The sequence below is a fragment of the Oryza sativa genome, chromosome 10, assembly GCF_034140825.1.
Source record: "Oryza sativa Japonica Group chromosome 10, ASM3414082v1".
Lineage (NCBI taxonomy): Eukaryota > Viridiplantae > Streptophyta > Magnoliopsida > Poales > Poaceae > Oryza > Oryza sativa.
Window position 1 is genome coordinate 20,132,599 of NC_089044.1, and position 23,509 is coordinate 20,156,107.

A 23,509-nucleotide genomic window follows, 5' to 3' on the forward strand; every position below is an offset into this window, starting at 1 on the left:
CCGCCACGAAGTAGTCTCGGTCACGGTGCGTGGGATACGCGTCCGTGACAGCGGCAACGTGCGGCTCTGGGGCGTCTGGAGTGAAGGTCACACGCGCACGAGTGCGAGGAAGGTACGAGCGAAGGTAGTCACGGTAGTTCTCCTCCGTGTGTGGGAAGAGCTCGTTGATCACCTCCTCTGTAGCTAACACCCAGTCGTCAACGTACTGCTGTACACGTGGAGCCCAAAGTGCGCCTGCTAGCTGTCCCCGTCGAGTCAACCTGTGAAGAGAGGTAAATTATATGGCTCGATGAAGTAATCCGCCTAAAAATTTAGAAATGAACAATCCGAACTCACGAGTGGTCGGCAGGGAGGACGGTCGGCTGCACGTTGCCCGGAAACACCTGCCTAAGTCCGAACTGTCTCATCACACGCTGCGGGCAGTGAGGCTCAACGAAAATGTCGAACACCATCGGCAGGATGGTGAGCCAGTAAGCCTGGTCGCGTGTGCACAAGGACGAAAGTCCTAGCGGTGCTCTCGCAGCGATGGCCTCTTCTGTGTACGGCTCCCAGATGACGTCGCTCGGCTGGAGACGGTCAAACTCGAACACGAAGTCCGGGTAACCACGTCTCACCTGGACGTGAGCGTAACGACGCTGCAATAAACATGATCGGAATTAGACATGTTATGTGAAGAAAAAAAAGAAGACGACTGATAAACTTATAACGCAGCGAAGTTGCACTAACCCCACGTCGACACCAGTAAGTCCCCATCGTGGGACCGTCCTCTGGCCACTGCGCGCTGCGACCAACCCCGTAGGGTGCGCTGTCCACCACTGGTCGACCTATGGCAAACCTCTCGGCTGCCCAAAGCTGAAGCAGCATAGGGCAGCCAGCGATGATCGCTCCCGCGTCAGTCTTCGTGCACGCCTCACAGAGGGCACGGTACGTGGCTGCTAGCACGGCAGAACCCCAGCTCCACTGCGGCACGTCCTGTGGCTGAGCATCCGCGATGGACCGTGCGTAGTGGACCAGCCGGAAGTCCACAGCGTGCCCGTGGGTGCTAGTGAACATCACCCACCCGAACAACCACAACAGGTACGCCTCAAGGGAGCGTCGGACCGAGTAATCATCAGCGTCAGGGTGCAGAAGGTCCGCCTACAATTAAGAATGAAATGTTAGTACAAAACACTCATCCGGTCGCAAATAAGCATGTATGATAATAACAACTTATTTACTTACAGTGAACTGGAGCAACCAAGCCTTGCTAGGCCCGACTGTAGAGTACGGAGGAAGGGTGTTGGCCGGTCCTAGGTGTGGAAGGCGCATCACCTGCTCGAAGCGCGCAGTGATATCCTCCTTCCACCCAAAAACACCGTCCACGGGACCAACTGGTGCTCCCGCCAGCGGTAGCCCGAGCAGGTACGACACGTCCTGCAATGTCGGAGCCATCTCCCCACAGGGAAGGTGGAACGTGTGCGTCTCAGGTCTCCAGCGGTCTACAAGAGCGGCAAGGAGTGACCGGTCTGCATCCCACCGCTTCGCTGGGTCACGGTCGTCCGCCGCCGCCTCAACAAGCCTACAAAGTGGTAGAAGGCCTGCCGCACGCAACCTGTATAGAGCAAACTTCAAACATAAGTACAACACAAAGCAAAGTTGAGTTGAAATGTGAACATACGCATACCAAGGAACGTGACGGGGGTCGACACGCAACCACTCGCGCGACGTGCGTGGACGGAAGGTGCCGAGCTGTGCACCCTCGACTGCTGACAGGAACGAGCGGTGGTTCCTGTCAATCCCACGGTTCAACAGCGCCGGTGTGTCGTACGCCATACCTGCATCAAATAGGTTGATCAGAAACATATAAATAATTAGTTCAACATAAGTAATAAATGTTCATAAGCGAATTACTAACACATATTAAACAAGAGTACAAACAAACAAAAGTGTTTAGTCCGAACACTCATCACGATAACATTATGATACAACACCGAATAGTTCGCAATACTACTAGTACAACAATAGTCGGAGGTACTCATTACAACAACATTGAATTGAAATTACACGATAGAAGTATTTAGTCCGAACACTCATTACATCACAACAACATTTTATTTCCTAAATCGAAAGCATTGTGACACTATGGAATCGCCTGCTGCGCGACGACGACTTGGCCTTGCGCGCCTGCTTGTTGTTCCTTCACCAGGTGGTCGCCTACCATCACTTGCCTGTCCAGATGGACTAGCATCTGCGCCGCTTGGAACTTCTGCATTCTTCGGGCATTTCTTGTAAGTATGGCCGCGCAGATCACACTTGCTGCAGCGTAAAGTCCTCCCACCTGCTTCTGACTCATCCATATCATTTCTGATGCGTCTAGTTTGGCGTCGACCCTTTTTCACCCTTAACTTAGATGGATCTGGAATATAAAAAACTTGGGCACTCAGCGTTGTGTAAGATCCTGAGATCCCGAACCCATATATCTCCTCACTCCATGTATGAAAGATTGCTTCTTTCCTGAAATAATTTGAGACGTACACATTGGGAGATATGCCACAATCACCGGCAGCAGCAAGAACGTGTGAGCAAGGAAGGTGATGAAGCTTCGGCTTCATACAACTGCAGGTACATCCACCATCCGCCTTCAAGACACATTCCTGCACGGCTTGCTTGCGATATATAACACGCCTGCTCCTATCAACACACATTATTTCATACCGATGCACTTGTGTGCCTTGAGCAACAACTCGATGTCTCCGTGCCTTTTTGATTTTATCTTCCATGTACTTTGTCACTACGTTGCCAAACACTATGTTGTTATCGGCCATGGACGGACCAATTTTCTTGTATCGATCCCTAAAGTACGCTTGCGTGCCGTGAAGGATGAATTCAACAATAGCAACCAATGGAAGTACCCGAACTCCTCGCATTACCCAGTTGTATACCTCTGCCAAATTGGTTGTCATTATGCCATACCGAGATCCATCGGTGTCGAACAATAGAGACCACTTCTCCTTAGGCTCATTCTCAATCCACTGAGTGAAATTTCTGATGGACGACCCTGACCTCCTTCTCATTGTTGGTGGGTCATCATGTAATGCACCAAGAGGGATGGGAGGCTCGTCACCTTCAACTAGTGGTCTGCGAGATTGCTCATCTGTTTGCTTCGTTGTCAACTCATCCAACTTGTCCCACAACTCATTAAATTTCTTCTCTTGGTTCTGTGCACAGAGCCTCTTAAAGAGCTCCATAAGATGCTTGTTCATGAATTGCTTGTAGAAATTTGCACCCATGTGACGCATGCACCACCGACTCCGAACATCAGGCCACTTAGCTGGAAGTCCCTTCTCATCCCAACCGTTCTGCAAGTAGTCAATAGCCCGCAACATACCCGCATGACGATCATGTATAAGGCAAACGTTGGGCCTCATACGCACCACTGCAATGTGCACTCTCTCTAGGAACCAGTACCAGCTTTCAGTGTTCTCACTCTCTACAAATGCAAAAGCCATAGGTAGAACCTGGTTGTTCCCATCACACCCAATTGCTGTCAATATCTGACCTCGGTATTTACCTGTCATAAAAGTTCCATCTATGCATAGAACAGGTCGACAATGCACAAAAGCATTGATGCAAGCACCCAATGAGAAAAAGGCTCTTTGCAGCACACTCTTTGTTCGATCATCAACCGATGTAAATGTATGTAGGTCATAGTACGTATTATTATTCCTCTGGGCAATGGTGGCTAACAAATGAGGCAAATTATCATAAGAAGCTTCAAATGTGCCATACCTCATCTCAATGATCTTTTGTTTGGCTCTCCAGGCCTTTGCATAGCTTATGGTGTACTTGAATTTGTTCTCGATGTGCCTAATAATTGATTTTGGTTCAAAGCCAATGTTACCAACAACACTGCTGTACATCTCACTTGCCACAAAAGCTGAAGTGATGTTTCGGTGATACTTCTCCACCCCTTGTAAGTAGCACTTGTGCTCGGTCACAATGCTAACTTTCCAATAATCATTCCATTTACCCTTATATGCATGGACACGCCACGGACAATCTTCCTTCATGCACCTCACTTCATACACATAATTTGTTGACTTGACCACCCTAAACTCTCTCTGCAAGGAAACTGCCCAATGCTTCACCGCCTCCTTCATCTCATCCTTATGAGCATACCTTGCACCCTCAATTACCTCGTTCTCGTTATACTCCCAGGGTACATGATCACCCTCTGATATAACAAGTCCAGAGAAGTCCTCATTTGCCCAATCAGTGGCCATTACATCACCTTCCTCATCGGATGATGCGTCGTCGTCCGCTTCCTCATTATCCAAATCTTCCCTCTCCATTTCATCAACAATTATACCGACTCTCTCCCCCTCATCCGCCATGCCCATAGCCTGCTTCTCCCTTGGTTGATTTTCCTCATTTTGCATCGATGGTCCAACAACATCCCCTGCATTGATAGGACCCTCTACATCTTCGGTTTGCATTGAAACATTTATATCTTTCTCTTGTACCGACACAAATATAACGAGGGGCCATGACCGTTCAAAAGCCATTTCCACATACCGTCTCCAAGCATCAGTGCTGTCCATCGGCATTAGTTCCCAAAAATAACCTTCTGTTGCACGACTCACTACAACTGACACTGACATTGTGTAGACTTCTTGGTCTATTCTAAATCCTCTCAACAACCAACTATAAATTGACTGAAATGTTCTCTCCGCAGGCCTATCGATGCCCTTAGATGTCATTACAAAATCTGACAGATCAACACCATCTGGACCAAATCTAATATTTCCTTCACCGTGAACTATCTGAAATGTGACCTTACTTGACATTGTGCCTGATGAAAACAATAACTGCGTTAACCTCGCATTTCTGTACTACGCCCTAAGTTACATTCTCTACAATATTGTTCTCTAAATTTCTAAAATTACGTTACATTCTCCAGATCAAACTAAACTACATCTTACAATTAACACTACTGTCTATGTCTCAATTCATACTATTATATTCTATGCTATGGATCTACACATATGTGCTGTGTGCTACAGATGTGCTAAAATATATGGAACTAAAACTAAAACGCAACATATATACTCAAACATAACATATTAGTACAAATGCAAAAGATGTATGGGAGCATACCTGTGATGAATTGAGCGAACCAGCAGGGCTTCGCCGCTCCCCTTCTGCTGCCCTCCCCTCTCTCTCTCTTTCGTTTTTTTTGGATTTTTAGTGAATATAATGAAATTTCACAGAGGAGGGACTGGGCTTTATAAGGGGGAGGCAAAAATCGCCCTCCCCCAGGGCGGTAAGGGGGCCGCCTGCAAAATTCCATGCCCCCTCGCCGCCCATTTGCAGGCGGCCCCCCCACAGTACAAAATCGCCCTAGCGGAGGGCGGCAAGGGGGCCGCCTGCAAAATTCCATGCCCCCCCTCGCCGCCCATTTGCAGGCGGCCCCCCGCACAGTATAAAATCGCCCTAGCGGAGGGCGGCAAGGGGGCCGCCTGCAAATTTCGTTGACGGCCGTCGCCCGAGAGCGAACGGCCGTCTGCCACGTCATTTTCGCCGCCCTCTTCCCAGAGGGCGGTAGGCGACTACTTCCGTCAATTTTCAAAATGGAAAATTATTTTTGTAAAACTTTTAATAAAAAAATTATAAATAAAAAAAATTCGTAGGACTAGCATGTACTATGGTGTTACTGCACGGCATGCTGCTGCATGTGAGCGGTGAAAACGGGCGAGAGGAATTCACCGGGGGGGGGGGGGGGGGGGGCCGGGCGGCCCCACGCGTCCGGGCGCCGAGCCGAGCCGTGCCTGGCGACGGTGGCCCACGCACGTGACGTGCCCGCGCCCGCGCCGATCCGGGTGGTGGGGAAAGCGCGCGGTGGTGGGCGCGGCGCGGTGGGACACTCACTCACCAACGCTGTGTGCGCCGCTGTCACTGTCGCACCACGCCGCGCACCGCGCGCGCTCTCGTCACGGCGACGCGGGCGCGCGGCGCACGCGCTCCCCCCGCACGTTGCGCCCATGAGCGGCGGCGGCGGCTGCGCGGTGGCGGAGAATTTAATGGCGCTAACGGTTTCTTGTTGGGACTCGGCGATGGCAGGACGGTGTATTGTACAGTTGTCCAGCATTGCACATTTGCAGCTGAGCGTATGCTAGTCGTCGGCACGGCAGGTCATTTTAATGAAACTGTACAATAGTTTTTTTTTTTTGACTCTGGTCAGGCTGGTGGTTAACTGTACTGTATAGACGAATGCCTCCCAACTCCAAGATTCTCATGTTTTTTATTTAAGAACAGAGATCCCCTTCAGATTAGTCGCTCGAGTCAACCGCTTAACCTCAAATATTCCACACCTGCAAAGCATAAAGCGCAAACACTGTCTTATCCAAATCCAAATCATCCAGCCTCCACCTCGCTACAAATTGGACGGGAGCACGCGCGCATCCCAATCCCCCATCCATCCGCTAACTTTTGCGGTTTCCGCCCCCACCACCATCACCACCTCCACCACCTTCGCGCCCCTGTACATCACCACCCCCGTCTCGCGCTGGCTCATCATCATCTTCTTCTTCTTCTCGCCCAGTGAGAGACACTGTGTCAGTCACTGAGTCACACTCACAGTGCCACTGATCCGCCATGAGCTAGCTCAAGCTGAGCTGCAGGAGGAGTGCAGATAAGAGAATCCGCCTTGCTTTCCTCGCCGCGCGCATTCTCGTCGTTTCCCAAGGAAGCTTCCTTTCTTTTCTTCTTCTCCGGTCAGTCGCAATGTGGCGGGCTCTCGCGGCGGCGGCGGCGGCGGTGGCGGTGGCGGTGGTCGTGGCGGCGCGGCCGGCGGCGGCGACTGACCCCTACGCGTTCTTCGACTGGGACGTCGGCTACGTCACCGCGGCGCCGCTCGGCGTCAAGCAGCAGGCAAAACTCGCCTCAATTATTCTCCTCGGTGTTCTTGGCTAGCTCTTCGTTCTCGTTGCAAGTAAATGTGTAATGTGCACTGACTATGGTTTGGTTGGTCGCCGGCAGGTGATAGGCATCAACGGCAAGTTCCCGGGACCAACCGTGAACATCAGCACCAACTGGAACGTCGTCGTCAACGTGCTCAACGACCTCGACGAGCCCCTCCTCATCACCTGGTACGTACGTTTATATAATCCCGTCTTGCAGCAAGTGAATAATGTGTCTGTATATGGACGAACGTATGCAGGAATGGGATCCAGCACCGGAAGAACTGCTGGCAGGACGGGGTGCTGGGCACAAACTGCCCCATCCCGTCGGGCTGGAACTGGACGTACGAGTTCCAGGTGAAGGACCAGATCGGCAGCTTCTTCTACTTCCCTTCCACCGGCCTCCAGCGCGCCGCCGGCGGCTACGGCGGCGTCGTCGTCAACAACCGCGACGTCATCGCCGTCCCCTTCGGCCGCCCCGACGGCGACATCACCATCTTCATCGGCGACTGGTACAACAAGAACCACACGGTAATCAAATCAACACGAAATCAACCGCAATATGAAACATTTTGGACAGGTTTTTGATTTTGAGAAGGTGAAATTTTGGATGGAATTCGTTGCAGGATCTGAGGAAGATGCTGGACAGTGGCAAGGACCTCGGGATGCCGGACGGCGTGCTGATTAACGGCAAGGGCCCGTACAGGTACAACGACAGCCTTGTCCCGGCCGGCATCGAGTACGAGACCATCAATGTGGATCCGGGTAAAATAAAATTTTTGACGAAACTTTGGGTCCTCTTCTCTGTACTACGGCTAGTTTTTTACAGCGTCAATACGTAGTACGTACGTAGAGTCAGTGGGGTGGCATTTTGGCAGCTGGATGAGCAGGTTTCGTTGCTTTTATCATGCTGATCGAGCACTGTGTTTTCTTTGGATTGGAATCTTGTTTCATAGTCATAGCAGTAGTACTAGTAGGAGTAAGGTTTAGTTAGTTCCTTCGCTTTTTGTGATAGTAAATTTGGAATTTGATTGTAGGACAAAGTGTTGTGGAAGATAGTGCTTTAAGCCTTAAGGCAGCCTGCTCTGCTTACTGAAGCTGTCCGCTAATGCTTAACTGACAAAAAGTTCATTCTCGTGAATTTTCACCAGTTTTGTCTGCTAGTAGTATATCATGCAATGGTTTCAGTTAAACAGATCAACGATAGGAGTAAAAATGCCAAAATTTTTTTTACCGAAACTAGGATACAAAAGATGTGACAACAGAAGCCAGAGTAGTCAATCCAACAGTACCAAAAATACAGACTTTCAGAGACCCTGTCCGATTTCATGAAACTTGAAACTGACGAATTGTTCACTGAATACTTTCACCCTCATGAAAAGGATATAATCTTGTTTGCTTCATCCACAAATTGATGCAACTACTCCATCCATTTTATATTATAAGTCGTTTGATTTTTTTTATTAAAATTCTTTAGATTTAATTAAGTTTATAGAAAAAAAACTTAAAGAAGTTTAACTAACAAAAATATAATCAAACGATTTATAATATGAAACGGAGAAGGTTACTACCTACTTACAATGAGTCTATTATCTTTTGCGCGTGTGTCGGCGACGTCGGTGTGGGGACACAGGCAAGACGTACAGGATCCGAGTGCACAACGTGGGGACGTCGACGAGCCTCAACTTCAGGATCCAGGGGCACAACATGGTGCTGGTGGAGACGGAGGGCTCCTACACGACGCAGCAGAACTACACCAACCTGGACGTCCACGTCGGCCAGTCCTACTCCTTCCTCGTCACCACCGACCAGAACGCGAGCTCCGACTACTACGTCGTCGCCAGCGCGCGCATGGTGAACGACACCGTGTGGCGCCGCGTCGCCGGCGTCGCCGTCCTCCGCTACTCCAACTCCCGGGGGCGGGCCTCCGGCCCGCTCCCCGACCCTCCCCAGGACCAGTTCGACAAGTCCTTCTCCATGAACCAAGCTCGCTCCGTCAGGTACGAGTGAATTGCCCGACTTCGCTCATTAGCTTATAAGTTTCGAGTTAAACTTACTGTCTGGTTCAACTAGAAAGAAAAAAATGGCATTACTAGATTTCAGGAAATTAAAAATTCTAAGTCTAAAATTGTAGGAGTAGTAGTATACAATGTACAATTATACTTCTTTTTAGTACGATTTTGTTGCTTTATTATTATCTAAGTTTGAATATTTTCTTAACATAAATTCTGTAAATTTTATGAATTGTAAATTTATTTCATTTAATTTTATTTTTTTATGTTTGAATATGTTGTTCAACCTTTTACATAAGAAAAGGAAAATAATAGTTGGATTGTCCTCAAAGGGATGAAAAACTGAAAAATTCAATATATGACAATCTAGATACTTAAAAAAGAAGAAAAATTACTAGCCTCCATCGTTTTCTTTATCCAACATCAACCGATGCCAAAATTTAAATTTTAGAACTTCATTTAAAGTATTATCGTTTATTTCTCAGCATTGACATTTACGTCGCTAAAATACATTATAAAAATTTTACCTATAAATTATTTTTTTAAATACGTGGAATGATGTATTATTCGCATTAAGCTTTTGGGTTTTGGTTTTTTGCATTGGGCAGGTGGAACCTGAGTGCCGGAGCGGCGAGGCCGAACCCACAGGGATCGTTCAGGTACTCGTCGATCAACGTGACGCAGGCGTACCTGCTGCGGAGCACGGCGCCGGTGACGATCAACGGGCGGCGCCGCGCGACGCTGAACGGGCTGTCCTTCACACCGCCAGAGACGCCGCTGCGGCTCGCCGACGCGTACGGCGTCAGGGGCGTCTACTCGCTCGACTTCCCGGAGCGGCCGCTGCGCGGCGCCCCCCGGATGGGCCGCTCCATCATCAACGGCACCTACCGCGGCTTCATGGAGCTCATCTTCCAGAACAACGACACCAGGATGCAGAGCTACCACATGGACGGCTATGCCTTCTTCGTCGTCGGGTAAATACATACCCCTTTCGTCCCATAAAAAACAAACCTAGAATTAAATAATGTGACATATGAAATAAAAAACGAACCTAGAATTAAATAATGTGACATATGAAATGAATTTAGACTGACTCTTGACCAGATTCGTTATATTAGGATATATCGCGTCCAATTCTATGTTTATTTTTCTGGACGAAGGAAGTAGTAGCTAGCAATGGCACAAATTAGCTTGAAAGCTATGTACATCCGCCATGGCTGTTCTTGGAGATCTTTGTTAAGGTGGGTGAGCTTGAATTTCGATGCAGGATGGACTACGGCGAATGGACGGAGGATAGTAGGGGTACTTACAACAAGGGTGACGGCGTCGCCCGCAGCACTGTGCAGGTGAGCAAAATTGGTAGAGATCATCGTAAAAGTTGTCAATAATACCTTAAAATTGACACTAGAATAGATTATTCAACAGGTTATTATAGCGAATTATCTACTAATTTTGTTTTTGAAAACTAGGACTTCATTCCATTCTAAAAGCATAGAACATGGTTTATCCTACGGTTCATTGACCTGAAGAGCCGATTATCTACTTGATTGTAGAGAAAAATTAAATATATTTTATGAATGAACTTAATAAATACTATTACAACAAGTAGTTTAAGCAATACAATAGGCAATTTTTTTTCGAAATCGTATTTTTCTTAGATATGTGAAGTAAATAATTCACTGTAACAATCCAATGAAATAGCTGAAAACAGAGTGTAAAAATAATCACGTTTTCTAATAACTTATCAAGTTGATCACCATCTGATTGCAAATAGCAATCGCACTATCTCTGCACACTGGTCAGTGTTCATAGTACTGGAGATTAACCACAATGGAGTTTAGATTTGATTGGATTGGACTGGACTGTATCTTCATGTGGTGCATTGCGATTGCGGGTGTGGCATATGATTTGGCAGGTGTACCCGGGAGCGTGGGCGGCGGTGCTGGTGTCCCTGGACAACGTGGGCGTCTGGAACGTGAGGTCGGAGAACCTGGACTCATGGTACCTGGGCCAGGAGGTCTACGTCAGGGTCGTCAACCCTGAGGACACCGGCAACAAGACCGAGATGGCCATCCCCGACAACGCCCTCTTCTGCGGCCAGCTTCACAAGTACCAGAAGTATGGAATTTTCCCAAACCCAAATTTCCTTCTTTTCAAAGAAAAAAGATCAAACTTTTGTCAGTATAATCCAATGCACGAGATTTCTTATCTCTTTTTTTTGTTTCCCGGCTCTTTCTTGTGTATATACTGCTCCATCCGTTTTATATTATAACTAGTTAATCATTTTCTTCAAGTTTTATTAAGTTTATAAAAAATATAACAGCATTTATAACACAAAACACATGCATTATCAAAATATATTTAATGTTACATCTAATGAAGCTAATTTGATGTTGTAGATGTTGTTAAATTTTTCTGTAAATTTTACCAAATATAAAATAGTTTGATTAAAGAAAAAAAATTAAAATGACATATAATATGAGGTAGTATCAAATTTCTCATGTGTTGGTTGGTTTGTTTCAGGCAGCAGACCCCTCACCACAAGATGGGGACGTCGGCGGCGGCGGCCGCCGTCGTGGGGAGCCGGGTGGCGGCGGCAGCAATGCTGCTCCTCGCCGGAGCAGTCATGATCTCGCCGTAGAGTGGCGACGTGTTTCTTCTGCAAGGAGGTGACTCCGTCGTGTAGGATTGTTTAGGATCAGGGTTCAGGATCGTAGCCTGTTTTCTCTGTTGATATGAGTTTGTCAGTGTGCCGCTTGATTGTGCTGCCCATTGTTCGTTTTCTTTTCATTTTTCTTTTTACCTCATTTTGGGTTCTTTTAGGGTGGGTAGAGATTGCTTCTTGATTCGATTCGTTCGTGCATTTGCATTTGTTCACCAGGATCAACTCTGGTTACTCCAATTCTTTTTGGTAGTGTAACTCTGTTTGATCGTCTGAAAAACTGTTAAAAAAAAAAGACAGCATCAGCTTTGTTCAGTGGAGAACGACAGGCAGTCAAACAAGAACGAACCTGCAGGTTCAGTTAAACACTCCAAACAAAGGCAAGACCTCGCAACATCATAATCACCCATTAACACTTTTGCAAACCACACACATTTATCACTACATCTGCACTCATTTGTCCCTGGCACAGAGATATAATTGCAGCACATGCAGGCCCTGAAGAAATCTGTGGGGGTCCAATTCGATCCAAGACCTGAAATTGTAACCTGCAAGCAGATTCAGTGTTGTTCATCTTTTCATATTTACCGCGTCGCTTTTCTCTGTACTCTTGAGTGCGCCATGGTGGCACCTTTTTATCCATCCTTGTGCACAGCATCACATGGATGCTGGCATGCTGCCGACGCAGCAATTTGACTGGAGCAGGGCATGATTTTGACGGTAGATAGATAGCCCCAGCAAGCGTGCAGGAGGCAGCAGCAGGAGGAGGAGGATGCTGGACCAGGGCTGACGGCTAGCCGACAGAGCAACCGTGGCACAGGCTGGCTGCCTTCAGTGAACGCCCTCATATGAAATTCTGCAGCATACTATGCAGTATGGACTATGGTGCATTACTACGTGAGATGTTTTGGGTTTTTTCCATTCTCTGGTTGATAACTTTGGGCAGCGTTTGGCTAATGGGATGGGGAAATCATTTTCCACCCATCAAAAGACATCTTTAAATCCTAACCATTCATTCTTCCTCTTTCATTTAATCCTAACCCTTCATTCATTTCCCAATCCCAATCCCAACCTCCATTTTCCATTATCCAAACACACCCTTGAGGTTACGGATGATGGAAGAGCGTTTGGAGTGCGGGAATTTTGTAGGAATTTCATTTTCTTGTTGGTTTACCAAAATTTGAATTTCAAAACTTATTTTTAGAGTTGATTTTAAGGGGTTCTTTATTGTAATTTATTTTTCAGAATTTGCTTTTAAATCGCTGATAATATAGATATAGAAGTTTTACTCGTAAATTATTTTTGGTCGCTTCTTCATTGTTGCACGGGTTATTAGCCGTAGTGAGAACAACGACAAGCTCTGCAAGAACGAAACGCAGAACGTAGGCCGTGTTTTATTGTTTACGTGTAAAAATTTTAAAGTATACGAACATATATTTAAAGTATTAAACGTAGACTAATAACAAAACAAATTACAGATTCCGTCTATAAACTGCGAGATGAATTTATTAAGCCTAATTAATCCGTCATTAGCAAATGTTTACTGTAGCATCATATTGTTAAATCATGATATAATTAGGCTCAAAAGATTCATCTCGCAATTTTACATGCAAACTGTGCAATTGATTTTTTTCGTCTACATTTAATGTTCTATGCATGTGTCCAAACATTTGATGTGACCTTTTTGGCCAAATTTTTTTGGAATCTAAATAACAATCTCATGGCAAAATTTTTTTTATGCTCGTCTGAACATTCAGATCAACTGTCAGTTCACTCGGTTTTCATGGCACAATCGTTACATTAGCAAAGTTTGCTGTAGATGATATGTGTAAATGCATTCAGAGTAGCAAAGTTTGCTGAATCTTGGATGAGATGGAAGGCTGACGACCTGAGAGCTGAAACCTTATTACCTCATCAGCCAATTAACTAGCTGTGCTGCAGTTCAGCAGCAGCTCATGTGAACAGGCAGCAATCATTCAGTTCAGTTAAAGACTTATTAAAGGTGAGCTAGCAGAATTCGCAATTCCATTGTCCTTTGACGACATTTTGGGCTTTTTGCTGGATATACTCTCTCCATATATAAGTAGTCGCATGGACTGATGAACTTTTTGGAATTCAGACTTCTGAATCGCTCAATCGAGTCCATGCAGTCTACTGAATTTCTGATACGTTCAGTAGTTCATCAGCCCATTATACTTTGGGGATGATAAAACCCAAATACACTTCCCTTCAGCCGTATTTGCTGTCTCGGTTTCAAAAAAAGAAAGAAAGAAAAAGCCCAAATACTCCTAACATGTAGCAGTAAGGAAGTGCCCAATTTAGGCCTGGCACCTCATGGACTGAACTAGTAGAGGGAGCAAGCATGAGATCAAGTAGCATAACAAACTCACAATCAGGCCGATCAACCAGGCCCATTGGCCAGAGATCTAACTGAAAATTGCAGAAACTGCAGGATTCTTACCTTTGGAATTCATGAAATTCAGAGGAAGTTCTGCAGAACACAGCGTCATTTTCCATCTTCCAAACTGTTATGTATCATATGCCAGTTTTTCAGAACTTTGAAAACTGGCATATGCTTCGTTAAAAGAAGGGCATAATTTTGAGAACTTCTGATGCCTATTGATACATTTTCATTTCGTAAAATCTCCATATTCATACGTCAATTCAACTCTGGATCAATCTCCAAGTTAACTTAAACTAATCATAGGATAAGAAAGATGTGATTGTTCATTAATCTAATGCGTCAATTCAACTCTGGGTCATCTGCCGGCCTCTGAATCTAGACACTCTGTTGAGCTAACGGCAAATTCTCCGTTTCCATTTTCTTTCTTCATGCGCACCGATTTTTTTACAAGAAAACACACTCTGCTGTTTCTGCAGGCCTGCCTTTAAAGAAGATGTCCCAAGTCAAAGGGTTAGGTTCTATCCAGTCTCCCATTACAATAGCTTGTCTCTGCATCTTTAATTATGGCTGTCACTAAGATTACTAAACTAAACAATCTGATAAAGTAATCCACCAAGTACTTGAAAGTCTCATGCACTGATGCACACAGTTACACCCAGACACACACCAAAAAAAAAAGTACAACTCCCTCTATCACATATAAACTTCATTTCTAGCAATTCTCAGACAAATTAGTATGGAGAAATTACTACTATGATACATCTCATTAATATTCTTGACTGTATTTAAATGTGTATGTCTTAGCCTGATTGGTTGTAACATCTAGAAATGAAGTTTTTTGTGAGACAAGTTTTAAACGCTAGAAATGAAGTCTGTGTGAGACAGAGGGAGTAAAATATTATCAGTGCACATCTGAATATCTGATGTACTATTATATATATTACTAACTAACAATGATTGATTTCACAGGTGTGAAGTAGTGTGATGCCAACCACTACCCCCTTGCATAATGCCCTTTGGTGCTCTCTCAACTTCTGCAAATGGGACAGCAGTACATTGGAGCAACTGGGCTGCAGGGATCTGGAAAGGGAGAGACAGATGTGGATTATCACTCTATTCTACTCCCCATTTGTGCAGGCCATGCCAAGAGAATCTTCACTGCTGCTTGAGAAAGATGCAACACCCTATTCTACTGTCATCTTCCACACATCAAAATCTCTAGCATCCCCCTTGATGGAAAAGGAAGAGAATAGAATCAGATAGATGTCTTTTTCTCCTTGTTAAGCCATGCTACAATGTTTTTTTTTTCGGTGTGCAGTGACCAGGATTGGAGATAATGTATAGGCATGAGACAAAATGACAATAGACGTTTCAGAGATGACCTGCTACTTACCTAAATAACTAACTTTTATTCCCTTGAAATAAAAATCTTTATGCTCTATTAAAAGAAATTTCTTTTACATGTTAGGACCGGTGTTTATCAGTTACCACGGTAACCAGGCTTACTGTCAGTGCGATAATGGAAAGGCCCAATATATCGACCATGTTAAAAAAAAATAGTAAAATTCGTTTTTCCTCAGTGACCGCCCACTTACCGGGCAAAACCGTCCGTAAGGAAAACTTCTTCAATGGAAATGTAATGAAACAAACCGTGGTCAAGTTTTTTTTGGTGAAATTATGAATAGCATTTCAGCAACTTCACATCTGAATACAAGTAGACACTCGAGATGAAAACAAAGCTAGTGTGATTGTCACTTCAGACTAGAGTGGTCACATTTTCTAGTCTCAACAACCATAATATGTCGCTCTCATCGGCTAACAACCTAAAAGGCCAAGAACTCTCCCATTGCCCGTGACAGTTGAATTTACACGGGACAGCACACAAGGAAACAAAGCCATCCCCTTCTAACCAAGCAATCAAGCAAAATCAAACGGAAATTGATTAATAATGGCAAGCTTGCCGGTGGTAAGGTGTTGACAAAACTGTGGTCTGGTAGAGGATGACATGTGGGGCCAGCTTAGCTTTGGCAAGGCTAGCTAGCTACCTTTTGGGGGAGCTGCGTAGTGGGCCCTGGTCACAGGCACTGCTGCTGCTTCTACAGCTCACTCCAACGCGGCAAACACACGTGCCACAAATCGCATGGTTTATAGAGTTAAATGTGAGAATTAACTACGGTTTTGGATCTGTCTCTCTCATGAAAATGAGTAGGAACTACCACTAAACTTGTCAAGAAAAAAAAAGTTGTCTATGCATTTTGAAAATGTTTTGAAACAAATAGTTGGCCAGTTAAACATTTAGTCTCAAAAAGGGTATTGAAAGTTAAACTTGCAAACTTAAAACATCCCAAAGCTTAGCCACGAACAGCTGCTGGATTACTCCATTGATCTCTCTTTTGAGAGTTGAGACTCGCTGAAGGTTCTCTAGGACTCCTTTTGTACCGAGAACATAATATAGAAATCATAACCCTCCTTCCAAAGGGAAACATTGTACATTAAATAGAAGGAAAATCAAAAAACAATTTTACGGTCTTTAAGGAGGTACCATGAGGTACAATTTTTTCTATTGTAAATTTGGTACCTCTTAGTACCTAGGTACTATGAGGTACCAAATTTTACATTAAATTTTTGGTACCTCATGGTACCTCCTCAAGGACCGTAGAATTGCTCAAAATCAAATCACAAAGCTCGCGAATTGAGTATAATTCAACTGGTTAAATTATTTGTAAAGGAACGTGTGCTTACTCGAGTTCAAGTTAAGACTTGACATGGGCTCAAATTTACGGCTAATTGTTTTTAGTGATAGATAACGTACCCATCGATTGACTTCGTCAATACCAATACATGTTGTATTCTTTCAATGATAGTGATAACGAGGCTGACTTTCAATGATAGACGACGTACTTATCGATAACGAGATGTCTATGGTGACTTTCATCAATTTCAAGATATGCCAACCTAGCCTTTTGTTTATACTCATAGACATAAGGTGTCTGTGTGTGCGTTATAGAGATGAGCTTGCTCGCATTTGTCCTATGTTTCTAAGTGCATGTTCGTTTTGGAGGAAAAACAAAGGATTTGGAGTCCTAAGGACTAATTGCTATGAGTGTCATTCTGGTTATAGGATTGAAGTACATGAAAACCAAAGGAAAATTTCTTTTCCTACAAGTTGTATAGAGGAAACATAATAATTTTTCCATTCGCTCAAATCTCATAGGAAAAATTCATATGGATTAATGTGTGCAAACATTCCTATTCCTTCACTTTTCTTATTCCTATGGATTTAAATTCCTCCAAACCGAATAAACCCTCAAAAAAACAGTGGAGAATCATGTCTAGAAATTAAGAAACAGTTTTTACACATCCAAGGTTGACGAGAATTTCCACATCAAACGGGGAATTTTGATGTGTTTCGTGCATTAGGACCCGTTTTAACATTCAGCTCCAAATTTGTGTCATTTACAAAAACTAGCATGGTAGCCCGCGCAGATTGCGCAGCTAACATCATTATATTTTCTCTCATATAATAGCATATATGTTTTCTCATTATATTATTCAAATATATTAAAATTTTATATTTAAACATAATTTTAAATTTTGAAATAACTTTACAACACTACTAATGTGTCATATTCATATTGTATTTTATATATGTATTAGTTATTAATTATTTTTAATATCATATATTCCTATATGGACTCTAGACTCGTCTTTTAATATTTCTTTTTTTAATTCCGAATTTTCTGTAAATTGTATTTCTTTATAGACTCTATGCTCTTCTTCCAATATTATTTATGTTTATTTCTGAATTTTTATTATTTCTAATTGTATTTCTATATGTGGACTCTAAACTCATCTTTCAATATTCTTTAATTTTTAATTTCGAATTTCAGTTACTTCTAAATTGTATTCCTATATTGACTTTAAACTTTCTTCCCATGTTTTTCTTATTTTCAAATTTTATTTATTTATAAATTGTATATTTATACGGACTCTAAACTCTACTTTTAATTTTATTATGTTTATTTCAAATTTTAGTTAGTTTTAAATTCCTATATAGACTCTAAACTCTACTTCTAATATTCTTTATTTTTAAATTCCGAATTTCTATTTTTTTTCTTAATTTTATTTCTATATGGACTCTATACTCTACTTCTAATATTCTTTATTTTTTAATTCCGAATTTCTATTTTTTTTCTTAATTGTATTTCTATATGGACTCTATACTCTACTTCTAATATTCCTTATTTTTAATTCCGAATTTCATCTATTTCTTAATTGTATTTCTATATGGACTCTAGTCTCCTCTTCTAATATTCCTTATTTTTTAATTCCGAATTTCATCTATTTCTAAATTGTATTTCTATATGGACTCTAGTCTCGTCTTCTAATATTCCTTCTTTTTTAATTCCGAATTTCAGCTATTTCTAAATTGTATTCCTATATGGACTCTGCCTTTTCTTTTTCTCCGATTAATGTGGGAATTTTTAGACCATGAGAGCGAACGTGGAGGCTCCTTTTTCTATTCCTTTAATAAAATAATAGATAATATACATAGAAATATTTCTTACAAAAATCAAATAAATGTTTATAATAATTAATAATACTCGATTAACCGTAAGCTAAACGACCTATCTCGTTTCACGTGCCACGAAAACTAAACCTCTATCTTCAACGATAGAACACAGCCTTGTCTTGGTGCAAAAGTTGTGCAAATCTTTTACACTTCATTTATTTTTTCATGCACCAAGGCTTAACAAAAGACTGCGAAGTGAGCGTAGGCTAACTAGTTTGGTTCTTAAACTGTAACTAGCTCACCTGGGTTCAAATCCTAGATTTGATATGAGTGCTCGCATTTACGGCTAATTATTCTTTCAGTGGTAGACGACGTACCCCTCGATAACGAGACGCCTGTGGTGATTTCGTCGATTAGTACTGTTTGTCGAAAAGAAAAAAAAAAGCTTAACATAGACTATAACTGTCATCCTCTCTTCAAATTAAATACTCCTACACAAATTTACAGGTAGACTAGTAACAAAATCAAAACAATCACGAGATTAGAAGCATCTTTTAGTAACAGACACCTACCCCCTGAATCCCGGTAATTCCAATTCCAATTCCAATTCCAATTCATCTCTTCTCCCCCTCCCCTCCCCTCTCTTCTCGACGGAGACACGCACTCACTCTCTCTCTCGCGTCAGATCCCCTCTCCTCTCTCGCCATCTCCACCTCCTCCATTCCACCTCCACTCCCGCTTCCTCCCCCCCACGATTCGCCGGAATTCGAGCTCGGCGCGGCGGCGGCTGCGGCGGCGGCGGGGTTTGTTGTGGGGGGCGAGCGGATCGGCGCAGCCATGCTTCAGAAGTTCGCGCTCGCGTTCAAGACCAAGACGATCGAGTTCTTCGCGGAGGAGGAGGAGGACGAGGATGCTGATGGCGGTGTCTCCGCGGCGGCGGCGGCGGCGGTGGGGGTGGGGGAAGGTGGCGTGCTGGCTGGTCAGCGGGTGGTGGTGCTCAAGCCCGACACGGTTCAGAGCCCTAACCCTAGCGGGGGGGTGGGGGTGGGGGTGGTGGTGGGTGAGGCGGCTGCGGTGGAGGCGGCGCTCGCGACCGCGTCGTCGTTCCAGGCGGCGTACCTCCACCTGCAGGCGGCCCACGCGCCGTTCCTCCCGGATGCCGCGGCGGCCGCCGACGCCGCCGCGGTGTCGCACCTGCGGAGGCTGTCGGAGGTGAAGCGGCTCGCGCGGGATCCCGGCGTCGGCGGCGGCGCGCTCACGGCGCACCTCGAGGCCCAGGTGCGCGAGAACCAGGCGCTGCTGCGGTCGTTCGACGCCGTGGTGAACCGCCTCCAGGCCGCGCTCGACGGCAAGGACGCCGCGGCGGCCTCCCTGCGGAGGGACCACGCCGAGCTCGCCGACGGCAACGCGCGGCTCGGGGCGAGGCTCGACCGCGCACTCGCGCCGCCTCCAGGCGCCGGCGGCGACGACGCCCTCGGCGCCATGCTCTCCGCCGGCGTCTTCGACTCCGTCCTCCGCGACGCGCTCCGCGTCGCCCACCGCTTCACCCGCTCGCTCGCCGATCTCCTCCGATGCGCCGGGTGGGATCTTGCTGCCGCGGCGGCGGCGGTCTACCCCGGTGTAGCCTACTCCAGGCCTGGTCACTGCCGCTACGCGCTCCTCTCCCGGGTTTGCCTATCCATGTTTGATGGCTTCGATTCATACCAATTTGGTGGTTCAACTGATGCCACCACACTGGAAGGAATCGATCTCGCAATCCGAAGGAATGAGTCACTGCAGCAATTCATCGAGCACTCAGATGCAGACCCAATGGAGCTTATCAATTCAAGCCCAGACTGCGAATTCGCCCAATTCTGTGACCGGAAGTACAAGCAGCTCATTCATCCTGGCATTGAGTCCTCACTGTTTGGGAATTCTGATTGTGGCAAATTGCCAGTGTTGGGCGTGGCCGGACCACTCTACGAGCTGTTCGTTGCAATGGCAAGCTCAATATGGACACTTCATAGATTGGCTTGGGCGTATGATCCGGCAGTCGGCATATTCCAGATTGGCCAGGGAGCGGAGTACTCGGTGGTTTACATGGAGAACATTGTGCGTTCAAAAGGATTTTCAGGAAGCAAGGAGCTCGGAAAGATGATGCGACCGAAGGTCGGTTTCACGGTGGTGCCGGGATTTCGGCTCGGTGGGACGGTGATCCAGTGTAGGGTGTACCTAGATTGTGGCAAGAGGGAAGGAATTATAGGTGAATGAAATAATATAGTCAAAAAAGAAACTGTACATTTGGAAAACAAAAGGAGGTTTGTGTAAAGGCGATCAAGAACAGTGCCAAAATAACCTTCGGAGAGTCACAGTTGCTGCTCGATGAGTAGTACAGAAATAGCTACTTATCTTTCATTTTAGTTTTGGTTTGGGTAAAAGCGGGTTATTCGTGATTTGTAGTGTTGTACAAAGGCCATCAGATTCTGAGAGCTGTGTTCTAACATTGTCAAAGAGCTATTTATCTAATTATTTGTAATTTATTTCTCTGTAGTTCTATAAAAAAAAGGTATATTTATGATTGTGTGCCCCTGTGAATCCTTTGCTTCCTTCAGTATAAGATCAGATGCTGCACTTTGTCATCTGTTGTGGAAATGCAAACTTGCCATTGTACCCTGTTTGTTCATTTGTAACTAGGGTTGTTCCCTGTTTGTTCAAGTAGAATGGTTCAGAACAACAGTTCAAGTTTCCTTTCACTGATCGATGTTTCTTATTCTGAGGACATGCTTAATGTTTGTCTGAATTCTGAAATGATTGGGATTCAGTATTCGATTCCGAATTCAGTCAGGTGGCACACACACTTTCTGTCTTGAGGAAAATGCCCAACGCCTCCAAAAACTTGTGTGTTGTGTGGCAGCATCCAGGTTTCATGTCAGTCAGGTGACTTTCTGTCTATGGGACAGTATCATTTCTGTGTCCTTTGCTGCATCTTTTTCGTTCTCTCCTGTAGCCCGTCAACACAGTTTGTCGTCAAAGTTCAGAGCTACTACTGAACTCTTTTGCACTGTAAAAAGCTTTGTACTCCATAATACTCTAGTAAAACTAATGAAACTACCTGGAATTAATTCCTAATGACTGCTGCTGCCTTTGCAATTCTTCATAGTTGGTCCATGTTCCCCCATCAATTATGAAGGGCCTCGTGGCTAATAAATTCCACATCCCGGTTCTTACCAATTCCAAACTAACTACAGCTTGTCACCTGTACTGCCAGCAAACTAGTAGGAGACTCCTAGCACACTCACAATGCTCTTACCAGAAAAAAAGACCCCATATATTCAATGGGTGATCTGGTCATAACTTGCTCAAAGGCCAGCATTTTGCTGTCAATCTTGCACCTCAGAGATTAAGCCTAACCAAATCATTGCCTCCATCTTGTGACAGTAGTTAACTGCCACTGTTTTAGCTGAAGAACAAGCTGACATAGTAGCAGCTGCGGCATTAAGAATGCGTGCCTGCCACTTTACCAGTGGGGTTGGGCATGTTCCTTGCTTCGGCTTCAGTCCAGCAGCAGCTGCACACGCATGCTCTGACGATTTGCTTGTGGCTTCACTTGTGTGTGTTTTGACCAAAGTTAGATAATACCGCCGCGATACGGTGCACGATTAACTCCCCCAGTTCAAAACAGATTTTAAAAATAGTTTTAACTTTTTCAATAAAATTTTATCTGCTTCCATAATTTATCGTGGTGTGTTACTATGATGTTAACCGTGTTTATCGGTGGGGTGCGATAACCTAGTCCACGGCGGTTTGATAACACTCTTTTTTTTAATTACACAATAAACCCACACGCACACACACTGTTACAAAACACGTTCCTTAACACATGCTCAAATAGACAGAATATGTCTAAATAGACAGAATATGTCACTTAACACACGTTTAAAGAGACGGTGGTAAACCTCAGTTTTGACCTCGCAATAAGAAATGGCCTCCGGATACCTATCGTGTTCACCTCGAGGCCCAGTCGCGTGCGTGCTCCTTACTTATACCTTGAGTTGGCTTTACTCCCGTGCTAGCTAGTACTTGGTGTTCAAGGCGAGCATACTTGGGGGTCGTCTGCCAATCGCCTGCCGCCACTGCCTGTATCGTGTGGTCTTCTGTACCGTTGCAGTGGCCTAATGTGCCTCGGAAGCTGTGCCTGAAAGAATCATCAACGAGATAACAGTGCCAGTAAACAAGTCATAACTAAAGTGGCTGTGTTTGGATCGAAAATTTTCGTTGTGTCGATCGGACATAGGGATACACATTTGAAATATTAAACGTAGTCTAATAATAAAACAAATTATATAATCCGCTTGTAAACTGCGAGATGAATTTATTAAACCTAATTAATCTACCATTAGCAAATGTTTACTGTAGCACCATATTGTCAAATCGTGGAGTAACTAGGCTTAAAAGATTCGTCTCGTAATGTACATGCAATTTGTGTAATTAGTTATTTTTTTCGTTTATATTTAATACTTCATACATGTGTCTAAATATTCGATGTGACAGGGTGAAAAAATTTGCCATGGGATCTAAACAGGCCCCACAATACTTCCTCCGTCCCTAAATATTTGACGTCATTGATTTTTTTAAACATGTTTGACCGTTCGTCTTATTCAAAAAATATAAGTAATTATTAATTCTTTTCCTATCATTTAATTCATTGTTAAATATACTTTTATATATACATATAGTTTTACATATTTCACAAAAGTTTTTGAATAAGACGAATGATCAAATATGTTTAAAAAAGTTAACGGTGTCAAATATTTAGAGGCGGAGGAAGTATTAATTAGTACTCCCTTCATTTTATTAGTAGTTATTGGTTATTAGTTTTGCCACATAACGGGTGAGTTAATTACTTCTTTATCTTGGTGATAAAAGAAATATGTTTTATATTTTTGAATGAAGGGAGTAACAACTAAGACTGTTTTTACCTATTTTCGTGAGCTTCTCTAT

At 44.4% G+C, this 23,509-nt stretch overlaps 2 protein-coding genes across 2 annotated transcripts; both read left to right on the forward strand.

Moving 5' to 3' along the window:
• The first annotated feature begins 6,452 nt into the window (after positions 1 to 6,452).
• Positions 6,453 to 11,991, forward strand: LOC4349072 (monocopper oxidase-like protein SKU5). Its single transcript, XM_015757813.3, has 9 exons — positions 6,453 to 6,909; positions 7,018 to 7,127; positions 7,199 to 7,469; positions 7,565 to 7,703; positions 8,572 to 8,938; positions 9,559 to 9,924; positions 10,218 to 10,296; positions 10,866 to 11,068; positions 11,474 to 11,991. Exons 1-9 carry the CDS (start codon positions 6,763 to 6,765, stop codon positions 11,589 to 11,591), a joined length of 1,800 nt encoding a protein of 599 aa, XP_015613299.2. The 5' UTR covers positions 6,453 to 6,762; the 3' UTR covers positions 11,592 to 11,991.
• Positions 11,992 to 19,122: 7,131 nt separating this feature from the next.
• LOC4349073 (protein GRAVITROPIC IN THE LIGHT 1) lies at positions 19,123 to 21,083 on the forward strand. The gene has a single exon (XM_015757431.3). The coding sequence runs from the start codon at positions 19,367 to 19,369 to the stop codon at positions 20,777 to 20,779; it is 1,413 nt and encodes a 470-aa protein (XP_015612917.1). The 5' UTR covers positions 19,123 to 19,366; the 3' UTR covers positions 20,780 to 21,083.
• The last annotated feature ends 2,426 nt before the right edge of the window (positions 21,084 to 23,509 follow it).